The sequence below is a fragment of the Globicephala melas genome, chromosome 15 (assembly GCF_963455315.2).
Source record: "Globicephala melas chromosome 15, mGloMel1.2, whole genome shotgun sequence".
Taxonomy (NCBI): Eukaryota; Metazoa; Chordata; class Mammalia; order Artiodactyla; family Delphinidae; genus Globicephala; species Globicephala melas.
Window position 1 is genome coordinate 85,068,779 of NC_083328.1, and position 22,099 is coordinate 85,090,877.

The 22,099-nt window shown below is 52.0% G+C and overlaps 1 protein-coding gene across 1 annotated transcript in view; it reads right to left on the bottom strand.

The window, feature by feature from the left end:
• TAF4 (TATA-box binding protein associated factor 4) overlaps nucleotides 1-22,099 on the bottom strand; it is a 71,640-nt gene that overhangs the window by 26,276 nt on the left and 23,265 nt on the right. The window contains exons 2-4 of the mRNA XM_030841631.3: nucleotides 4,092-4,258; nucleotides 2,738-2,857; nucleotides 592-711 (exon numbers count right to left, since the gene is read on the bottom strand). Coding sequence (XP_030697491.2) covers nucleotides 592-711; nucleotides 2,738-2,857; nucleotides 4,092-4,258 — 407 coding nt within the window. The remainder of the gene's footprint in view (nucleotides 1-591; nucleotides 712-2,737; nucleotides 2,858-4,091; nucleotides 4,259-22,099) is intronic.

Sequence of the window (22,099 nt, forward strand, 5' to 3'; positions counted from 1 at the left end):
CAGCTCACTCAGCCCAGCAATTCTACTTTTAGAAATGTAACTAATAACCAATAAATGTAAAAAAGATGACCTATAAGACATTCACTTTGATACTGCTTACCATAAAGAAAAACTGATCCCTACCTAAGTGCACAAGAGAAGAAACTGAATTATGGCACAGATACTAAAGATGATGAAAAATACTCAGCAAAGAAACGTGAACAACGTAAGTGATAAATGAAGCACGATCCCACTGGTTTAAAGATTCACACGTGTGCAGGACAACTGCTGGAGATAAGTGTTAAGGGGGCAACGCTGCCGCTCTACAGGCCGCAACCGTCGTGCAGCCCGGCCCCCGTGTCACCCCTCTGAACACACCTGGTCCGGCTCCATCCCACAGACGTCCCCCACAGCCCAAAAGCCTCGTGTAGGGTGGTGGACCCTTCCTGCGGCCCTGCAGAGACCACTGCCCTCAGACCCACTCCTATGGAGCCGTGGAGACCCCAACGCATCCCCACGTCCGCGGCAGTGGCTCCCCTGGGCCGGCTGGCGCTCTGAGGCAGCACGAACCACACATACGGCCCCAAATCGCAGCCGAGAGGCGGCACTCACCGTGGCGGCTGTGGAGGTGGTGGTGGCCCCCGGGACCGTTCGCTGAGGTGTCCCCGTCTGAACAGCTGTCGCCGTCCCAAGTGAGGGTGTCTGGGCAGCGCCACCCAGAACAAGCTGAGGCTACGAGAAGCCAAAACACAAGGTAGATAGAGGCTGCGGGGAGACGGCCTTCGTGAGACTCCCTGTAGCAGGCGGGACCCCACGGGACATGCGGCCTCAAGGGACCACACCAGCCCCGCGGCAGACCGTGTCCCCGAGGGCCACCTTCCTGAGCACCGAGGAAGCAGTATTTTGCAGCAAAAACTGACAGAAACGAAGCCAATGGCCGGGAAGAGCCTGGTTGTCAGAAGTCGATCCTAGAAGTCACATGGTGACCAAAACAAATGATCTTTTAATAACCAAACCAGATCCCGTCTCAGAACTGAAAAGAACAAACAGAGAAACCAACTGAAAAGCCCGTCACCTGGCTTGTGCAGGCAGCTGGTGACAAGGAAGCCAGGACGTCACATGCACACGGGCAGGCCGCCCCCCATGCGGGGGGCGGCACCAGGACTCGTCGGGGTCCCGGGCTCCCCCACCGCTGCCGGACCAACCTTTCTTTGCTCCCCCAAAGCGAGTCACATCCAGAAACATCCTGGAAAGGGGGTGTTCAGAGCAGGCGGGGACTCGATGTAGTTGGTGTTGGGAGGGAGGGGCTGCTTTGCTAAACGAATATATTTAAGCCAACAAACAGCTAGACATCAAACAACAACTGTGCTCGGTCAAATTCCCGAGACTTCTAGTCTGCGTGACCAATCAGGATGCAAATATTTACTGTTTTTTTTTTTAATTAGCACTTTTCCAATTTAAAAAATGGAGCCTTCTCCAACTTTTTAAACGTTACTCTCTTACGACTTCGGAAGATAGGGGGCAGTGTAACCCCAAGCATGACTCGCCTGCGGCTCTTCTAAGCAACCAGGCCCCAGGCCGGGCAAGGGACTCAGACGGCACGGCCGCTACGGCAGGGGGTGGGCGGGCAGCTGTCTGCACCCCCAGGCTGTGGACACTGGTTTCACGGGAGGAGTTGAAAGAGATGATGGGCTCTTCCTTTATTATCTGGGTATTTTACTTGTAACGTTAAGCATGTATTACTTTTGTAACTACAAAATGGCAAATAAAAAACTTCAGAGGAGAAACGTAAAAGAACTGACCAAGAGCCACCTTTGGGCAGCAAAAGGGGAAGAGCAGAGCTGCTTCGGGACACGCAGAAACAGCCAGGGCACTTCCATTCTTGGGAGTTTTCCTTTACATCAAACTTTATTCCTCACACTTGCTTCTACTGGTCAGATGAATACACGTTTCACCTGGATGATTCTGAGATTGTGGGAACCTATGTCGATAAACTTATTTTCTACTAAATCTCATGCAAAAGCTGACCATGAGCTTCACTACCTTCTCAGAAAAGGTTCCTTTCACTATAACTGAAGTTCAGATGCGCCAATCAGACTGAACTCGGGCCAGAAGACCCCGTCTCAGGAAGCGCCGTTGCCTGGGCAGCTCCTGTTGCGGGAGACCACTGAGTTCAGTTACTTGGGACCCAACTGCTCCTTCAGCTGTTCTGAAAAGCAATGTCAGGGCTGCAGACGCCAAAAGGCAAAGGAGGACAAGACCAGGGTGAGTGGAGAGAGCACTGGACGAGGTGCGGCTGCAGGGAGGCCGGGCCGAGGCCACACCGGGACAAGGGTCCGGAGCCTCTCACACCGCACGTGTCCGCGCCCATCAGGGAGGGGTGTTGTGAGAATCGCACGCATGAACGCACATACACAGTGAGGACACATCCTCCTCGGTGCAGGAACAGTTCGCGAGCAACACGCGCGCGCACACACACACACACTCTGTGTCTCTCTCTCTCTCTCTCTACCCCCCCACCCCGCGCGCTGTAGATCTTCTCTGCTTCACAGATGCAGTTACTAAGGCAACGTTTTCAATTGTACTTCCGGCACAGTGGGAAGCTTTTAAGAATGTTGCTGGTGTTAAACTCTATGCGACTTTAAAGAAAAGCAACTGATCTACGCTGTGTTCCCCAAACTCCAAAACTTAGCATCCAGCACCCAAACTCGCGAGGCCTGACCCCTGCGTCCTGGGCACCACGGAGCCCCAGCCTCACCTGAACCCCGGGAGAGCGCTGCAGTGCGGTGCTGGGCTGTACCGTCGTCTGGGCCTGAGACACTTGCTTGATTATGGTCGTTGGGGTCACCTGCCGTGCAATAATGGGGGTCCCAGGTGCCTGAAAAACAAGGAGGAGTCGCCTAGGAGGAGAGACAAGTGAAAGTAGTCCCCAGCACCTGGCGCGCCCAACACTCCATCCTTCAGTGCAGAGCCAGCGCGCTCAAGGGCCCCCAGGTCATCACCAGCCTCAGGGAAGCCACCCCAAGTCTAAACTTTCCTTAACAAGTAAAAGTGTATGATCGGAACCTCCATCGTATAACTGTAATACACTCCTTAATAAAGTCTCCGACCTGGTCTTTAAGGAACGCATATAACCTGGGAAATCAATACTTGTGTGGATTTCTTGTATTCTTGGCCACAAGCGCCAAAAAAGTAACAAAGGCACTACAGTAAGAGGCATGTGTTCCCTGGGCCTAAAGACTGGTCACTGTGCTGCAGAAAAGGAAGTAAACGAGACACTTACAGTGAACTGTCCTACATAGTTAGGGTACATGAAGTGAAATATCCCACATCTGTGTCTTACTGGACAGACCTCGACAGACCCTGAACACTGCTCTGGGCTGCTCTGGATTTTCAGTCAGGGGAGGGCCCTTTGTGAGTCCCCAGTCTACAGCACAGGGGTCTCAACTCCAGAGGAACGCGGCTGAAATCAAAGGAGAATAGAGTTTTCCAGATCTTCTTCGTCTCCATGTTAGTCTCTAACCAGCCAACTGGCTCAGAACAGCAGAACGGCAGCACGAGACAGAAAGGCATCAGAGACAGAGTAGGGAGTAGGGAGGTGATGTGCGGGCATGGACCCAAATGGAGACTGAGAGGCAGAACCCTGGGGGGAGGGGCGAGTCCCAGGCACTGGGCTTCAAGCATCCAACCCATCCTCCCTCCACAACCCCAGGGGGCCACAGCCTCAGGGGTCAGGGCAGGCAGTAACCCCTAAAGGCTTCAATGTCTGCGGGGGAGAGGGGAGTACTGTTTAACATAATCCTGTAAAGTTCTTCCACGCCTCCCTGGTAGTGACGGCTGACACTTGCTCAGCATTCCCTCTGTTCCACTGTCCTAACTGGTCCCCGTGACAGCCCTACAAGAGCAGCACCGGCGGGATCTCCACGTTGCACAGGAGGAAACTGAGGCCCGGGAAGGTGGCGTCACAGGAGAGAAGGGGAGGGCCCAGGCGGGGTCCAGGCGGCAGACCCCAAGCTCCTCCCGCCGCATGTGGGCCATGCCACACCCCCTGCCCCGCCCCACCCCGCCCCCCACCCCACCCCCCGCCAGGCCCAGCGCTGGCTCGCACTCACCTGCACGGTGGAGATCTGCACGGGAGGGGCACTTGTGGGCGTGGCCGGGCGGGGCGCCATGGCGGTCTGAGGCTGGGCCTGGGCGTGGGCCTGGGCCTGCATCTGGGCCAGGGCCTGCTGAGGAATCATTAACAGCTGCCCGTTCTCGCTCCGCACGAGGACCATACCTGGGGGAGGAGAGCTGGCATCGGGAAACACGCCCCAGGGCCGGACTCCATGGGGGAGCCCGGCAGCTCAGAGGAGGCAAAAGGAGAAGCTGTCAAACACAGTCGCAGAACTCTATACACACCTGCGAGAAAGAGGGTCCGCAGCACTACAAAAACGTAAAAGGAGTTTTTTCCTGGATTCAAACAGCAACAGTGGGCCAGGCAGCCGAGCTGCTCACGCCGCCGTCTGCCCCTGCGCTGGCCTGCAGGTCAGGAGGCCCGGAAGCCGAGGGCCTCGTGTGCTCCCAACACGGGCTGCCCAGCGTGGCCAAGTTCACAAGGCAGCAGGTGTCTGGCGGGAGGTCGTGGCTGGAGCCTCAGACCCGAGCCCTGCCCTGGAGCAGGTGTCCACACCCCCACCCCCGTCCCCGTCCCCACGGGCTGGGCTGGGCCCTGGGAGGCTGCGCCCCACAGCCCACATGCCCAGGGCTCCCTGCCTGCAGTCCTGTGAGGCCCTGACACTCTTTCCAGAACAGGACCACTCTTGCGGGGGGGGCAGTTCTGTGCCCACGACGACCTGAGGCGCCCACCACAGAGACACAGAGACACGGAGGACCGCTCGCACTTCACGGTGCTTCAGCTACGTCACTGGAAGCCCAACCCTAGCGGGCAGGTTTGGCGTTAATTCCAGCTTCAAAAACCGGCAACCAATTATATCCTAGATTCCACTAGAAACAGCAACACAACTTTCACACTCGATTTCCCATGACGGATTAGTGATGGAGCTGCAAGGGGAGACCTAAAAACGCCATAAACACCGTACTCTTCCCAAAGCAAGGCCTCAGCACAGGGCCCTGCACGAGGCACCCCACTGAAGAGCAACACAGCCGGGCAAGGGGGTGTCGACCAAGGAGCCTGCTGCCTGGGCAGCCCCTGCGTCCTCCCATGAGGCAGCTGAAAATCAGGTCCGAGAACCTCCTGCCAGCTTCACAAGTGACATCAGGCTTTCCCCTGCTGAACCAAACAGGAGTTCGATCCAACTCACAAGTCTGAGAAGTCTCTGAAGCTGCTGGGTCCCGGCTCCTTCGACACCCATCGTGACATCAGGAAATAAGAGGCCTCTCCCTGGGGTCACATCTGCTACTCTTGATCCAAAAGAACCACGTGTATGCCCATCATGAGACCTTCCCTCCAAAACATCCCTTTTAAAATACGCCATGCTGCAGCAAAGGAAACCATAAACAAAACAAAAAGGCAACCCACAGTACGGGAGAAAATATTTGCAAGCAATGCGACTGACACGGGATTAATCTCCGAAATATACAAACAGCTCATGCTGCTCAATATCAAAAAACGAACAACCCAGTCAAAAAATGGGCAGAAGACCTAAACAGACATTTCTCCAAAGAAGACATACACAGATGGCCAAGAGGTACATGAAAAGATGCTCAACATCACTAATTATTAAAGAAATGCAAATCAAAACTACAATGAGGTGTCACCTCACACCGGTTAGAATGGCCATCAGCAGAAAGTCGACAAACAATAAATTCTGGAGAGGGTGTGGAGAAAAGGGAACCCTCCTGCACTGCTGGTGGGAATGTAAACTGATACAGCCACTATGGAGAACAGTATGGAGGTTCCTTAAAAAACTAAAAATAGAACTACCATGTGACCCAGCAACCCCACTACTCGGTGTGTACCCTGAGAAAACCATACTTCGAAAAGATACACACATCCCTACATTCACAGCAGCACTATTCACAATAGCCAGGACATGGAAACCACCTAAGTGTCCATGGACAGATGAATGGATAAAGAAGATGTGGTACATATATACAACGGAATACTACTCAGCCATAAAAAAGAATGAAATAATGCCATTTGCAGCAACATGGATGGACCTGGAGATTATCATGCTAAGTGAAGTCAGTCAGAGAAAAACAAATATCATATGATATCACTTATATGTGGAATCTAAAAAAATGATACAAATGAACTTATTTACAAAACAGAAACAGACTCACAGACTTACAAAACAAACTTATTGTTACCAAAAGGGAAAGGTTGGGGGGGATAATTTAGGAGGTTAGGATTAACATATACACGCTTCTATATATAAAATAGATAATCAATAAGGACTACTGTATAGCACAGGGAACTCTACTCCATGTTCTATGGTAACCTATATGGGAAAACAATCTGAAAAAGAATGAATATATGTCTATGTATAACTGAATCACCCTGCTGTACACCTGAAACTAACACAACATTGTAAATCAACTATACTCCAATATAAAATAAAAATTAAAAAACTAAAACTAAAAAAATAAAATAAGCCATGCTAAAAAAAAAAAACAACAGCTGCTGCAAATAACTCACTCTTCTGAAACCTGGAAACTCGTTAAAGCACTGAGGAGAGCAAGGCCTGGCAGGCTGACAGCCAGGACTGACTATGTCCGTGCCCTACGAAGTGGGCACCACGCCCGGGACAGGTGTGGTGGGCCAGGGCGAGGCTCAAGGGGCCAAAGAGGTCAGGGCTGGGCCACTGTGGCGGGTGTTGCACAGCTGCCCACCCTGGCCCATGCCTGTGCTGGGGCCCCCAAAAGAGGGCTCTCGGTGAACACCCAGCCATTCACTCACCGGCCCACTCAGACGCCCGTCCAGAGACCCCTGCTCCTCCCTCGCAGGGATCCTAGGGGGCAGGGCAGCCGAGCAGGCCCCTGCAGCTCCCACGGCTGGACACCCCAATTTCAAACTCGCTAATGGGGCAGCTGACGCCTACACTTTGATTATCGAATGCTCGTTTGCTTGAAAAATGATGTCTGCAGAAATATAAAGGAATGTTTAAATAATACTCATGAAAAGCAACGGGATTAATATGGCTATGAAGTGATGGTGGTCTTTTGGACACCAAAGTCTAGGAAAATGGACACTAGGGATGTGTGATGAGCCTCTGAGAGAGCAAGCTGGCGATGGAAGCAGAAGTCCCCCAAGAAGTGACCGTGGGACCCTGGAAGTGACGACACCTCTCTGCAGCACTGAAAAGTCTCCAGTGGTTACAGACACGGGAAAGCAACAGCCTCTGGGCATGAGGGCCACGGGGCTGGTCTGGCCAGCGGCTCCGCGGGCAGGCGTGGCAGGCGCTGCGCCCAGGACACCTGTCAGCTTCCCTGGGTACCGCGTGCACAGTCACTGGTTCTGACAAAAGCGGAGTCAGACATGCACGCGACGCCGGGGGGAATCCAAACAGCAGCGCTGGCCTCAAACACGCCGCAGTAACGGCACTATCACTGCTCTGGATCTCGTAAACTCAAACAGGTAACTACGCAGTATCCATTCAGAGGCAAAGAAACACAACTCTGTCTCAAAATGTAACTTAAATGACTTGGATAAAAGGTCATGGAAGAGCAATCCCCCACATTCGCAGCAGGCAGCATGGGTGGCCTGGGACGCACACCACCCGGGGCCCCACCCGGCCCCAACCCACGCCGGGAGGCCGCCTGTCGTCACCCCTCCGCGGGCGCAAGGCCAGCTCTGGGAGCGACTCAGGGAATGGCCTTACGGACCGGGCCACCGAGGCCGGCAGGGAAGTGACTTCCCAGGAGCCCCGACGCGGGCCCGCACAGCACGGCGCTGCCCCCAGGAGCCCCCGAGGCCCCAGCACACACACCCAGGCAGTCTGGCTTGAACAGCGACCCAGAGGAGGGCTGTATGCATGGGCCATGTTCATCCCAGCCTTACGTCAGGGAGGAGGTCAAACTTGTCACACTGAACACAGCCTTCCATTTCAGAAGGCCCTCAGGGGAGGCCAGGGGCCACAGACCCTGCCCAGGTCCCCCTCCCTGCACCCCTCACCCCTCCACTCAGGACGCTCTGGAAACAAAACAGGCCAACGTGCACGAGCAACAAGAACGACACGACGAGTTCAAGCAGCCAGAAAGCCATTCAGGGTTTCGTTTTTAAATAATTTTAACATCTTTCTTAGTATAGAGGTAAGTGTTCATGAGAGAAAACCTGAGAAACATGGAGATGTACAAGGAAGACAGAAATCTCCAGAAACCCCATCTCCTTTGGCTACTAGACTGTGTATTTCCTTCCACTCTCTGTCCTACGTGCACATGTATAACATATGTGTTTTGATAACCATAAAGAAAATTGGGGTAATTCTGTTGATATCTGGCTTGGTAATTTCTTTTCAGAACCGTAATTTTCAGTGGTTACATGGTATTTCATCCAGAATGTATTTATGATTTCTTTATTGATGAAGACAGGCATTTTCTATTTTTTGTTACCGTGGGAGCTCAGGTTCTTCAATTACAACGCGCAGCACAAACCCACATCAGCCGTGTTAAGGCCACGCTGCTTGGCTGTGACCGAGCCTCCGCGTGCTCATACATAAGACAGGCACAACACCGCCTGTTTGGGAGGCCGGGCGCCGACGCGGCCACAGAGCAGAGTGAGCTCCGCAGCGGTGGGGCCGCGTCCCCCACCGCAGCCCAAGCACAACCAGCAACCCTTAAGGACTGAATGAATCCCAGCCTCCCTCAGTCACCAGAGTTCAACATCAACTCGAGTGTTCTTACCCAATGTTACGGTTTTTCTGACCCCTTTCATGCCAACATTTTTCACTGTATTTTTAACCAAGATGTAGGTCAGCCAGAGCTACACTACAAATTAAACAGGCATTTTCTGCCCCGCATGGGAACGTCCACCTGCAAGACATCGCTTCTGGGGAAATGTTCTTCAGCACGACCTTCGGGGGCTCCGGCCTCGACCTCACCCCCGTCACACACGCTCGTCCGTCACACACGCTCGTCCTTCAACCTGGGCTCAGGGGGGCGAGGGGGGGGGGCTCCCAGCTGCGCTGGCACAAGCAGGGAACAGCGGCCGGGTCAGACGGACCAGACCCCTCCCTGCCCCCCCTCCCACCCCGACAAGGGTCCCCAGCACCGTCACCTGCTGGACGGCGCAGAGAGTGCGCTACGAAAGGCAGATCCTCCACAACCAAGATGTGCAAAACGGAACTGCCCCCAACCCCCGACGTGAACCCTGAAGAAGCCAGAATCGGATGGGAACACAGGAACCCGCGCGTGGCGTGGTGTCCCACAGCTGGAGACCTCACTCCTGAGAGCCGTGACACGTTTCCTAACCGTACAGGGGAGCTGGGGGGAGGGCTCCCAGGACCGTCCCGTCCAGACCCCAGGCCGCAGCAGCGGAGAGAGGAGCCTGGGCCTCATGGAGCATCCCTGAGACCCAACAGTCCAGGAGAACAGCCACTGGCCAGCGTGACGGTGGCCCTCCTGCCATACCACCTCCCTCAGCCCTGCCCAGGGTGCCTGCCCCTCCAGCAGGTCCCCATGGGACGGGGTCCCCCAACTACTCCAATGGAAGCAGAGTCAGCAAGACGCCAACACGGACGCTGGGGAAGCTGACTTAAATTACGGCCTCACTGTTCCTTTTGCTCCTGTGGCTGTTTGCCTTTTACACCACCTAAAAGAAAGTGCTTAAACCTGCAGAGCTGTGACTCCAGGAAGGCCAGCGTGGGGGGGAGGGGGCGGGAGGGGTTAAGACGAGTGCCCACGGGGCTCCCGCATCCTGGCCTCAACTTCACAAGCCTTAGGCATGGAGGGCAGAGCACGGCAACCGCACCAACCTGTGTGCTGCCCTGGTGCCGCCCACGAGGGAGCCCGGTTCGTGGCCAGCTCACGAGTGGGACCCGGCCCCAGCCCCCCAGTCCCCCAGCCCCAGGGTTTTGGTCCTTCAAGAGCAGCTGGGCAGTGCCTCGACCTCACCACACTTTGGGGACACTCCACCTGCCTCACCCAGGACGCCCCAGGATTCTCACCATCATTCCCGAGAATTCTCACTCTTGGCCCTGAAGTGGTGCAGGACCCACCTGCAAGTATGACATGAGCGCGGGTGTGTGAAGAAGTCGACCCACCCCTGGCGCTCTGTCCCCCTCGAAGGCTGGTCTGGCTTCTTCAAGGGGCGTCTGTGCTGTAACAGTAGGCGCACAAGGCCGTATTGCTTCTAAAACCCGCTTCCCACTAAGCCAGATGTGTTCTTTGTCATCATTGCAGGGGGCAACTGAAGGCTGGAAGCCGAAGCCGCCGGAGCAGCCCAAAGTGCTAAGAGCACTGACATTCCTGCATTCCTGAATATTCAGCTGAAGACAAGCTTCTGACCCAATTCAAGGTCCAGCGTCTGCAGCTCCCTGCACACCTCATGTGTCGTAAAATCGCGCACTTTTAATCCGTACATTGAAGACTACGAGACCCTGCCAAGGGAAATCGAGGAAGACCCAAACAGGTAAAGAGGCTAACCATACCTTGTTCATGGGTCGGGAAACTCAGAATCATCAAGGTGTCAGCGCTCCCCAAACTAACCTGCAGACGCAACGCGAGCCATCGAAACCCCAGCAGCCTCGTGCGTGGAAACAGGCAAGCCGAGTCTAAATTCATGTAGAAACACAAAGGTCCTGGAGCAACCAAAAATCGATGAAGACGTACACGGTCGGAGGCCTAACACCTCCTGTTCCAAAGATGGATTAGAAGGCTACAGGAATCGAGATGGTACAGAACTGACCCAGATTCAGCCACAGACCCCACCACACACGTGCTCGCACACAGGGCCTCTGCCTGGAACCTTCCGCTCTCCCAGCTGCCTCCTAACCCCCACTCATCACAGACCCCTCCCCCCCACGGTCTAGGGTTCCGTGCACCCTGCTCCTGCAGCTGGGTCTCCCTGAAGGGCTGGACCCAGCACCCTGGCCTCCCGCACCTGCTAAGTGGAAGCTCAGTGCGACTGACAGGGCACAGAACCACAGGGGTTCACAATGCCAGCCCCACGGGGTGTTCCGGCCCTTGTCCCACCAGGGCTGCTCCAGGCCGCAATACACCCCTCAAACGTTACTTCCTTAAATTCTCTTTAAGTACACATTAACTTTAAATGACTAACATACTTTGATAAGATTAAGAAATGACTGATGTATGTGTTTACATGTACCACACAACTTGTGTGTGGGTTTTGTTTGTTAAGGCAGCGCCTGCTGTAAGAGGGGAAGTGGACCCCTCTTACAGACCATAACCTGAAGCTGCCGACAGCCACCCGCAGACATCCTTCCCCACGGTGGCTGCGTGTCACATGCTTTACCTAATGGCTCCAACGATACACACCAGAGGCACAGCCGCTCACCCCCGTGTCAGCGACAGCTTAAATCGCTTTGATAAAACCGTCAGGAACAGGTGACTCTAGAGGGAGAGTACGCAGGTATTCACTGTATTAGTCTTTTCTGTAAGTTTTAAATTTCTCAAAATGAAAACTGGAGGCGGGAAATGCTTCGCTATGTAGAGATGCAACCAGAGGTGACGTGAGCTTGGCTGAGGGAGGGAAGGGGGAGGGGGAGGGCAAGGTAAACAGGGGCATCCCTATAACCCTACTTCCACAGGAGCTCAGGTCCCAGCCCGCGGTAGCAGGAACCCTGCTATCTGCCTGGGGCACCCGGCAAACACAGCCCCCCTGCACACGCCCCGGCCTCCAGGCACGGATGGCCCAGTAAGACCAGGGGCAGAAACCAGATGACCTACAGCGGCCAGGGACTGACCTGGGAGCTGGACAGGGGGGAGAACAGCGCTCTGTGGGGCACGGCCACGTCAAGGTGAACTGCGTGTGGAGCCGGCCAGACCGTCAGGGACGGCGCACGCAGCGGCGCCAGGAGGGCCAGTGAGCGGGCCGCAGGCTGGGGCCCCAGGGGAGGGGGGACACAAAGCGTCCCCCACACAAACACCTTTGGAGCGTGCAGGGGTCGCGCTCCGGAGGCTCAGGCCCCCGCACGTTACTTTTAACTTCTCTTCACTTCACACGGTGACTTTCAAGGTCTTGATGAAACTGAGCAACGGTTTTAAGTGAGGCAAGGCGTCCTCTGGCGCTCCTTGGACACTGCGTTTAAGAACCTCGCTACTGTGTGCACACGGGCACACACTCCACAGAACTGTCCCGCGGGGCAGGCTGGAGAATGAGAACGAAGGCAGGGTGGCAGGTGGGGGGTCGGGGACGGAGGGGGTCTTTCCCATGTCAAGCATGTCCGTACAGGCTGGAATTCTCTAAGGGACCTGGCTTAGAGCATAATTTCTGAACACAAAATTTTGCCCTAAAACTTGACTAAGTTGCCAGTAACCACAACTGTCTTATCTACTTTAAAAATTGACCATGAAAACGCCTATCTCGCAATTTCCAAAAGCAACACAAAGGGCCAAACAGCAGACGCTCAACCTCACTAATGAGCGAGGAGGGGCAGGTTTCAGGTGACGACCTTCACCCCGCTGCAGACGCGGCTCAGGGTCATCTCTGCCCTCCGCCCCGGCACAGGGTGGGCACAGGGCACACACGCCCCTGCGAGGATCTTTCTGGCAGCGTCAACATCGTGACGCATGTCCCCTGACCCGGGCTTGCTGTTTGGGGACACCCGCCTTCAGGGGCCAAGTGGCCACGACTCTGCTGTACCCATATGGTGTCCACAGGCAGTCCACCCACGCACTGGTGGGGACACGTGCCCTTGACGTGCGATGTGACTAAGACAACGGCAGAACAACACGTGGCTGGCTCGTGTAAAAGTCACGTGTGCATGCTCAGTTATGCACTTGAGAAATGAAAAACGATGGTCAAGATACACCTAAGGGGGAACTTCCCTGGCGGTCCAGTGGTTAAGACTCCACACTTCCACTGCAGGGGGCACAAATCTGATCCCTGGCTGGGGAACTAAGACCCTGCACGCCACGCAGTGCGGCCAAAAAAGAACAAAAAAGAAGATAGACCTAAGGGCACTGACCTCTCAGGAGAAGACACGTGTCCACAGTTCTTTAAATTAGCTCTAGGGTCACTTTGTCACTTAAATGAAACCACAAGAAGAAAGAGCACCAGGAAGCGCTGGGGTGACAGGCTTTCGGGGCGCCACAGGCCCCGAGGTCCCCTCAACCCTTGGGGCCCTTGGGGCCACCTCCACCTCCCTCTTCCCCAAGGCCCACCACCAAGGGTGCCCCCTGCGTGGCTCAGCTGCCAGCGCTGCTCTGTGGCCCACATGCCGCCCCACCCGTCTCGGACACTCCATGCTGCCTTGTGTGTCTGGGGCTGGCGGGGCCTCACGAGTGCAGGGCTCCGGGGCTCCAAGCGCCTTGTCATCCCACGCCTCTTCTGGGTGGTAGAGGGAAAACAACGTGCCCCCAAAAGGACGCGTCTGGCGCCCGTGACAGCACAGCGCGACCGAGGGAAGCTCTCTCTCCTCCAACCTCACCACGGACACGGGCCTCACCCCTGCCGTGGTGTCCGCGGCCCTTTACTTTCCGGTGTCCGTGCATCTGCCTAACTTAGCGCACCTGGCCGAATGCCCTCACCCCTGCTTGTACACGTGCAGCAAACAGGGAATGGCTGTATGACCTGCAGGTCTCTCTGGGCGCCTTTCGGTGGAACGCCTCTGTGGAGGACGCCTCCCGCCCGGATCCCACCTCTGCCATCCCTTACGTCCTCACTTAAAGCAGCCAACAGTGGGTTCCCAGTTCCTCACATTTTCAAAATCCCTGAAATCCACGGGCTTCAGAGGCTTCCCCGAGTTCCTCCTCTGGGGGCCCTGGACCCACAGCCAAAGTGGCCAAGGATGAGGTTTTGGGGCATCCAAACCCCACCCTCCCAGCACCAGAGCCGGTGGCCCAGAGCCTGCGCACCAGCTGCCAGGACGGCGCCCCCGTGAGGACAGCCAGCGTCCCGCGGGCCTGGGTGAGCCTGCCTCGAGCATCCCTGCACTCCTGGCAGAAGCCTGAGCGTGTTTCACCGTGTGCCTACGTCCGAAGTTCTAAATATTCCACGCTAACGGAGAACTTGTACCCAGGCAACATTTTATGGTGTTCTCTCATCGGCGGATCGTGACCTCCATTCAAACACTACTTTGCTCCCTTTGCTTTGACTGGCAGAAGCCAATCGATGCCCTCCACCACCACCCCGCACGGCAGCTGACAGAGCCCCAGGTGAGCACTCCTCCCTCAACCCGTGCCATCCTATCCTTCCTTAACCTTCCCTCTCCCCTGACCTTCTCTTAACTTTATCTTCTATTATTCTTATTATTCATCTGAAGTTCCTTCTAGAGTAAGAACGTGTGTAAACAAAAGAAGGACGAGCAGATGCTCCTCCCGACCTCAGGGATGCAGCCAGCAGGCAGGGGCCTGAAGCACCCGCCTCCCCCGCAAAGCTGTGCGCGTGTCAAGAGCAGCTCCGGAAACGGGACAGGTTGAGAGCACACAGGACGCTCTGGAGGAACGTCCCGGGCCTTTCTCAGGATCAGTAAGCAAAGAGAGAAGAACCCTCCCTATCGGAGTTCCCCGCCATAGCATGTGACTCAGCGAGCTCTGACTCCACAGACAGGTGAGTGCCAGCTTCTCTGACCCAAACTCCACAGGTCTGTCCAGATTGATACAACACCCCTACCCTTTCAGGGGTTCAACTGTTTAGTAAATCGGCCTTTAGCCAGAGGCCAGAGCAGGGCTGACCTGAGAGCCGAAGGTGGGAAGCATGGCCCACTGCCCCAGACAGAGCCTGCCCGCTGCAGGGCCGGGCTCCGGTGTCCAGGCCGAGGGCCCGTGCGAGACCTGGTTTGCGGCAGCTAACTAAACTCCAAGTGTGGGTCTACTTGTTGTCAACACACTTTGAACAGGGTGTGAACCCCGTGCACAGTTTCCAGGGAACTACGGTCAGGCGGCAGACAGACGCACGCCACAGCACTTACGGCCAACTTCAGCTACCTGGCCACCTCCCTCGTTGAGAACACCGGAGGAGAAGAAGGAGCAAAACAAGGGACTCTGAACTACATTCATTCATCCCCTAAGCCAGCCGGCCAGCCCGCCAGCGCTCACTGAGGACCTCCTACGTGCTGGGCTGTGCGGAGCCCGACCAGAACCGGAAACACACACCGGGCTGGGGCTTCCTACACGGCGGGGAAGGCAGGCACCAGCCAGAGGCCCACCGCCTCCCATCAGCCCTACAACCAATCAATGAGATCAATCAGTGCCACGGCCAATGCCACAAGGGGGAGGTGCCCGGCACTCTGTGCAACCAGGAGGTGCTCTAATCTGAGGGGCCTGGTTTCCCGAAGGAAGCAACACCAAAACGACCCAAGAAGGAAGAGTGGGAGCTGGCTGTGAGGAGGGGCAGGGGAGAGCCCCCCACATCCCAGCAAGGCAGGCAAAAACCACCTGAGGGACACGCTGAGGAGAGAGCCAAGGGGACCCGAGGGCTGAGATGCAAGACCCCTCGGCCACCAGACAGGAGGGACGCAGGCCCAGGCAGCGGGTCATGGCCCCCAGCTGCTGGCTTCAGTGCTCTCCAGGGAGCACGGGGTGGCAGGAGAAGCCAGAGGACCAGGATGGGCAGGAGCTGACCAGCAACACTGCTGGGTTTTAAGTAACTGAAGGAATCCCACAGTAGCACAACAGGCATTTGACAAACTCAAAGTCCCCTGGACTAAAAAATTAACATCCTCCGCCAAGAAAAGCAAACAACTTTAGAAAATGAGGAACGGCAAGGAACCTCCTCAACGGGATGAAATAAACCTACAAACGCCCGTCCCCAACGGTGAATCATTAGAAGCGTTTCCTCAGATTCCAGGAACAATTCAAGGGTGCCAGTCAGCACCGCTTCCACCCAACACCATACCAGAGATCCCAGCAAGCCCCGCAAACCAGAGGACAGACAGACAGGTCGAGAGGTGGGAACATGAGCACTGGAATGACACAAAACTGTCACTAACTGCATACAATAGGATTCTCTACATATAACACCCCCCCAAAAATCTGCACATACTTTTCTTTTCTTTTTTTTGGCGGTACGCGGGCCTCTCACTGTTGTGGCCTCTCCCGTTGCGGAGCACAGGCTCCGGACGCACAGGCTCAGCGGCCTTGGCTCACGGGCCCAGCCGCTCCGCAGCATGTGGGATCCTCCCGGACCGGGCACAAACCCGTGTCCCCTGCATCGGCAGGCGGACTCTCAACCACTGCGCCACCAGGGAAGCCCCTGCACATACATTTTTAAATGAAAGTGCTTGATAACATCGCTAGATTTAAAATCCATGTCCAAAATTCAACTACAATTCAACATTTCATCAACAAAGAATCAGAAAATGCAACTTTAAAAAACTACTATTTACAATAACAGGAATAAACTTAAGAGTGTCCTGGAATGAATCTAACAAAATACGTGTAAGACCTATACGGGAAAAAATATATAAGACTTGACTGAAAGATGTTATAGAAGATCTAAGCAGAGTGATATGCCACATTCATGAATACACTAAGCACTATATTGTGGATGGCAATCCTTCCCAAATTGACCCACAGATCGATAAAATTCTGATCAAAATAACCTGGGCCTCAAAGAGTTGATGCAAAAATTTATAAGCAAGATCAAAATACCGAAACTACAAAAAAAAGAAAAAAAAAAAACAAACCAAGACTAGCATAGACAATTCTCAGGAAGAACCTAGTGGGATACCAGCCCCAGTAGACACCAAGAGTCAGCATGAAGCTACACTATTTATGGACATGATGGTACTGATGAAAAGACAAATAAACCAAGAGAAAACTACCGACAGCCCAGAAACAGACCCCTACATAACATAAGACTTGAAATATTACAGAAGGGACATGCAGATTAGTGGGACAAGGAAGGTCATTCAAGTATATAGTGCCAGGACGACTGTTTATCCAAATGGAAGAAAAGTGAAAACGGAACTCTAACACACCATATGCAAGTCTGATTCCAGGAGGATTAAAGACATAAAAGTGGAAGCAAACACTAAAATTTTAGAAGAAAATACAGGAGACCATTCATATGACCTTGGGTTTAGAAAGTGTTTCTTAAACATGACTGAAAAAGGTATTTACCATAAAGAAAAAGACAGAGTCCACTCCATTAAAATCAAGAACTCGTATTCATCAGAAGATACCATAAAGAAAGTGAAAAGACCAGCCACAAACTGAAAGAACACACCGACCACACACATGACCTATAAAGGAATCGTAAGCAGAATATAAACAGAATTCCTACAAATTCACAAGAGAATTCAAAAGAAAACTGGGCAAAAGGACATAAACAGACACTTCACAGAAGGATACCCACCAACAGCAGTAAGCACGCAATGCTGCCAACTTCCTCGACATGAAGGAGAAGGAGATGAAAACTGAAACAACAGTGCGACAGCATCCCACACGCACGAGGTCTGAAGAATTGAAAACGCTGACAACACCAAGTGCTGTCAGGGACGTAAACAGACAGGAGCTCTGCGTGTAGGCAGGTAAACTGCTGTGACCAGCATCACTCATGAACCAAAGCCAGACAGCGATAACTGCAAGAAGACAACACCAAGAGCCCTCACAAACTCACAGAAAAATTTCAGCAAATCAACTATAACAGTACATGAAATGGTACTACTTCACGGCCAAGTGGGGTTTATCCTAGGAATGCGCCATGATTTTAACACTCAAAATCAAATCCACGTTAACACCTTATTAACAGACTAAAAAAGAAAATCCACAAGAGCATCTCAATACATGAAGAAAGGCATTGGACAAATTAAACATCCATTCAAAAATTCTCACCAAACTAGGAATAGCAGGGAATTCCTCAACCCAGTAAAGGACATCTATGAAAATCCTACAGCTAGTATCATACATTTAATGAAAAAAAGTCTGAGTACAATTCACCCCAAATCAGAAACAAGGCAAAAATGTCCCTTCCCATTGCTTCTATTCAACATTATACTAGAGGTCTCAGCTGGTGCAATACAGTGAGAAGAAAAATAAAGGTATGCAGAACAGAAAGGAAGAAGGAAGCCTCTCTTTGCTGCAGACAATACGGTTGGTTGCCTTTGTAGAAAATCTTAAGGAATCCACAAAACTGCTACAAGAACTAATATATGAGTTAGACACAGTCACAGGATGTAAGGTCAATACTTAAAAAGTGACTGTATTTCTAAATACTAGCAACAAATAATGGGAAATTGCAATTTTTTTTTTGGCAGTACGCGGGCCTCTCACTGTTGTGGCTCTCCCGTTGCAGAGCACAGGCTCCGGACGCACAGGCTCAGCGGCCATGGCTCACGGGCCCAGCCGCTCCGCGGCATGTGGGATCTTCCCAGACCAGGGCACGAACCCGTGTCCCCTGCATCGGCAGGCGGACTCTCAACCACTGCGCCACCAGGGAAGTCCAAGTTGCATTTTTTTAAAGTACCATTTATATAGCATAAAAATATGAATACTTAAAGATATGTTTGTTTAACAAAACATGTTAAAGACATAAACACTGAAAACTATAAAATAATTCTGAGAGAAATACTGAAAGACCTAAATAAACGGAGAGGTATACCATGTTCATAGATCAGAAGCCAATGTTTTTGGTTTTGTTTTTGTTTTTAAGATTTTTTTTTGATGTGCACCATTTTTTAAAGTCTTTATTTAATTTGTGACAACATTGCTTCTGTTTTACGTTTTTCTGGTTTTTTTGGACATGAGGCATGTGGGACCTTAGCTCCCCAACCAGGGATTGAACCCACACCCCCTGCATTGGAAGGTGAAGCCTTAACCATTGGACCGCCAGGGAAGTCCCACCAATGTTGTTAAGATGTCCATTACCATAAATCTGGTTTACAGATTCGATACAATCCCAGGCAAGATATCAGAAGACTTTTTTGTGGAAACTGACAAGCTGATTCTAAAACTTACATGGAAACGCAAAAGACCCAAGTACCCCCAAACATTTCTGAAAAAGAAGGGCAGTCAGAGGACTCATGCCACCCGAGTCCAAGACGGACTTACTATGACTGAGCTACAACAATCAGGCACTGCTGTACTGCGCAGGTAAATAAAGGCGACAGAACACCATCCATAAGTAAAGACCACACACACACGGTCAACTGATTCTCAGTAAAAGCGGCAGGAAAATTCAACAGAGAGAGGAAGATCTTTTCATCAAATAGGGCTGGTACAACTAGATATTCTATGCGGAAAAAAATTAATCTCAACCCCCTACCTTACAACTATCCCAAAATGAACTTGACTTGGATTGAGTAAAAGCTAAAACCATAAAAACCCTATAAGAATACACGGGAGAAAATCCTTGTGCCCTGGGTCAGGCAAAAATTTCTTTGATAAGACATAATGTGAACCCTGAAAGAAACTGATAAGCTGGACTTCATTAAAATTGAACACTTGCTCTTTGCAATATATTGTTAGATAAATGAAAAGGCAAACACAGACGAAGCAAAAGCATCTGTAAAACAATTCTATCTGATAAAGGGCTTGTATCTATGTTTTTAAAACTCTTACCAAACCAATAATAACAAAACGAACACCACCAAAAAAACACAGGCGAACAATCTGAGTAGACACTTCAGGAAAGATCCGCAAATGAAAAATAAGCACGTGCAAAGATGCTCAACAACGTTAGTCATTAGGGAAACGCAAATTAAAACCATCACGAGACAGCATTACACACCCACGAAATCGGCGAAGATTTAAAATACTGACCATATTAACGGCAGGGATTTGAAACAACCATCACACACTGCTGGTGGGAATGTAAAATAGTACAGCCACTCTGGAAAACATCTTGGCAGATTAAAAAGTTAAACACTCACCTACCACACCCAACAATCCCACGCCTGTGTAGCTGCCCAGGAGGAATTAAAACTTACGTCCATACAAAGACTTACAGGCAAAGCTTACAGAAGCAATATTCTTTTTTTTTTAATTTAACTATAGTTGATTTACAACATTGTGTTAGTTTCAGTTATACAGCTTCCTAGAAGCACTACTCTTAATAGTCAAAAGCTGGAAACAACCCAAATACCCACCAACTGGTAACCAGATGAATAAAGTGCAGTGTATATCCACAGCGTGGAATACTACCGTACAACAAAAAGGCATGTGCCGATGCAGGCAACAACTTGGAGAATTTCAGAAGCGCTCTGCTAAGTGAAAGAAGCCAGACAGAAAAGACTACTCGTGTATAATTTCATTTGCATAAAATTCTAGAAGAGGCACAATCACAGAGACATGGCGGATCGCTGGTTGCCAGGGGAGGGAGGGTGGGGGAGGGGCTCACTACCAAGGCAAGGGGCAAGGGGAAACTCTTCCAGGCTCTGGAACGGTTCTGTCTCTTGACTGTGGTGATGGCTACATGATTTAGGCTTGCTAAACCTCACAAAACTATACCCTGAAAAGGGTAAATTTTACTGTATGAAAACTGTGCCTCAATAAAATAGACTTTAAAAAATAAACACAATGAGATACCACTGCACACCCACAAGAACGGTTCACATGAAACAGCCTTCCCACGCCCAGTGCCGGCTCGACGTGCAGCCACAGGGACTCTCGTGCACTGCAGGCCAACCCCTCAGGAAAGCAGTGGGGGGTGGCTTCTGACGAGAATGAACATACACTTTCCACACAGGCAGCAGTTCCACCCCTGATATTCACCCAAGAGGAAAGGATGTCCACACATACGTCCACACGAAGCCCGGGCAGTAACGTTCAAAGAAGCATCAGTCACCACAGCCAAAACCAGGAAGCGACCCACTGCCCACCCACTGGTGAATGAATTAACGTACAGTGTGTCCAAACGTGCGACGCTGCTCGGCACGAACAAAGCGTCACGGACACACACAGCCACGGGGATGAACTCAAAGCATGCAGAGGGAAGAGCGCCGGACACCAGAAAGCACGTGACGTACGATCCCGTACAAATGGGATTTTAGAAAGGCAAAAACCAAACGGCAGTGACAGAAAAGCAAAAAGAACATTTGCTTGGGCCCAGGGTGTGCTAGGGATGAACGAGCGACCTGCATCTCGGTCATGACGGTGGACAGACAGGGCACCCACTTCTCAAAACTCAACCTGTTGCGCTCAAAATGGGTCCATTTTGTTGTATGGAAAGCATACCCTCCCTCAAAAGATTTTATGTGTGCTGACGAGTATTTAAAGATGAGCCCCTCGGCCCTCAGACACCACGGACCTGGCTTCTGCATCACCCCGGGAAGCTGAGGCCCCGTTCCAAGCACACAGCAGACTGGCCGGGAACCACACAGCTTCACCTCCGCGAGCAGGACCAGCCTCCGCCGGCAGCCCGACCCTCCCCGGCACAGGTGTCTTATGCCTATGGCTGCTTTTGACCATGCAGGGGAAGGTCTAATGTCCTTTCTGAACCCATTCCCTTCCAAAACTACGTTTACAAAAGTTTTAGTGCTTGAACTATGCAGGAAGGTGTCACTACTAAAAGTAATTTCTTCTCAGAGTGTACTAGATATAAAACTTAGTTTTTCAATTAAAATAAAATGCCACCAGAAAATGATCTCCAGGTTATACTGTCAGAAAAAAATCAAGGTTCAAGTCAACGTATATGCCACCTTTGGTGTAAGAAAAAGGGGGGAAAAGAATACATCTGTGTGCACACACTTATTTTTACAAAAAGACATACTTGAAAAGATGGCCCACAAACTAATGAAAATTAAATTTTTTTAAATTATCCCTCTAGGGGAAGAAGAGAGGCAGAACTAGAGGTGAAAGTGCTTCTACAGAGTTCAGCCTTCCTACCATGAAAATGTTTCACACATTCAAGATACAAAATTACAACAAACAAAACAATAGGAGGTAAAATTGAAAACAAAGTCAAACAAAACAAACAAAAAAAACTAAACCATGGGGACTTCCCTGGTGGCTCAGTGGTTAAGAATCCACCTGCCAATGCAGGGCACACGGGTTCGAGCCCTGGTCCGGGAAGATCTTACATGCCGTGGAGCAACTAAGCTCATGCGCCACAACTACT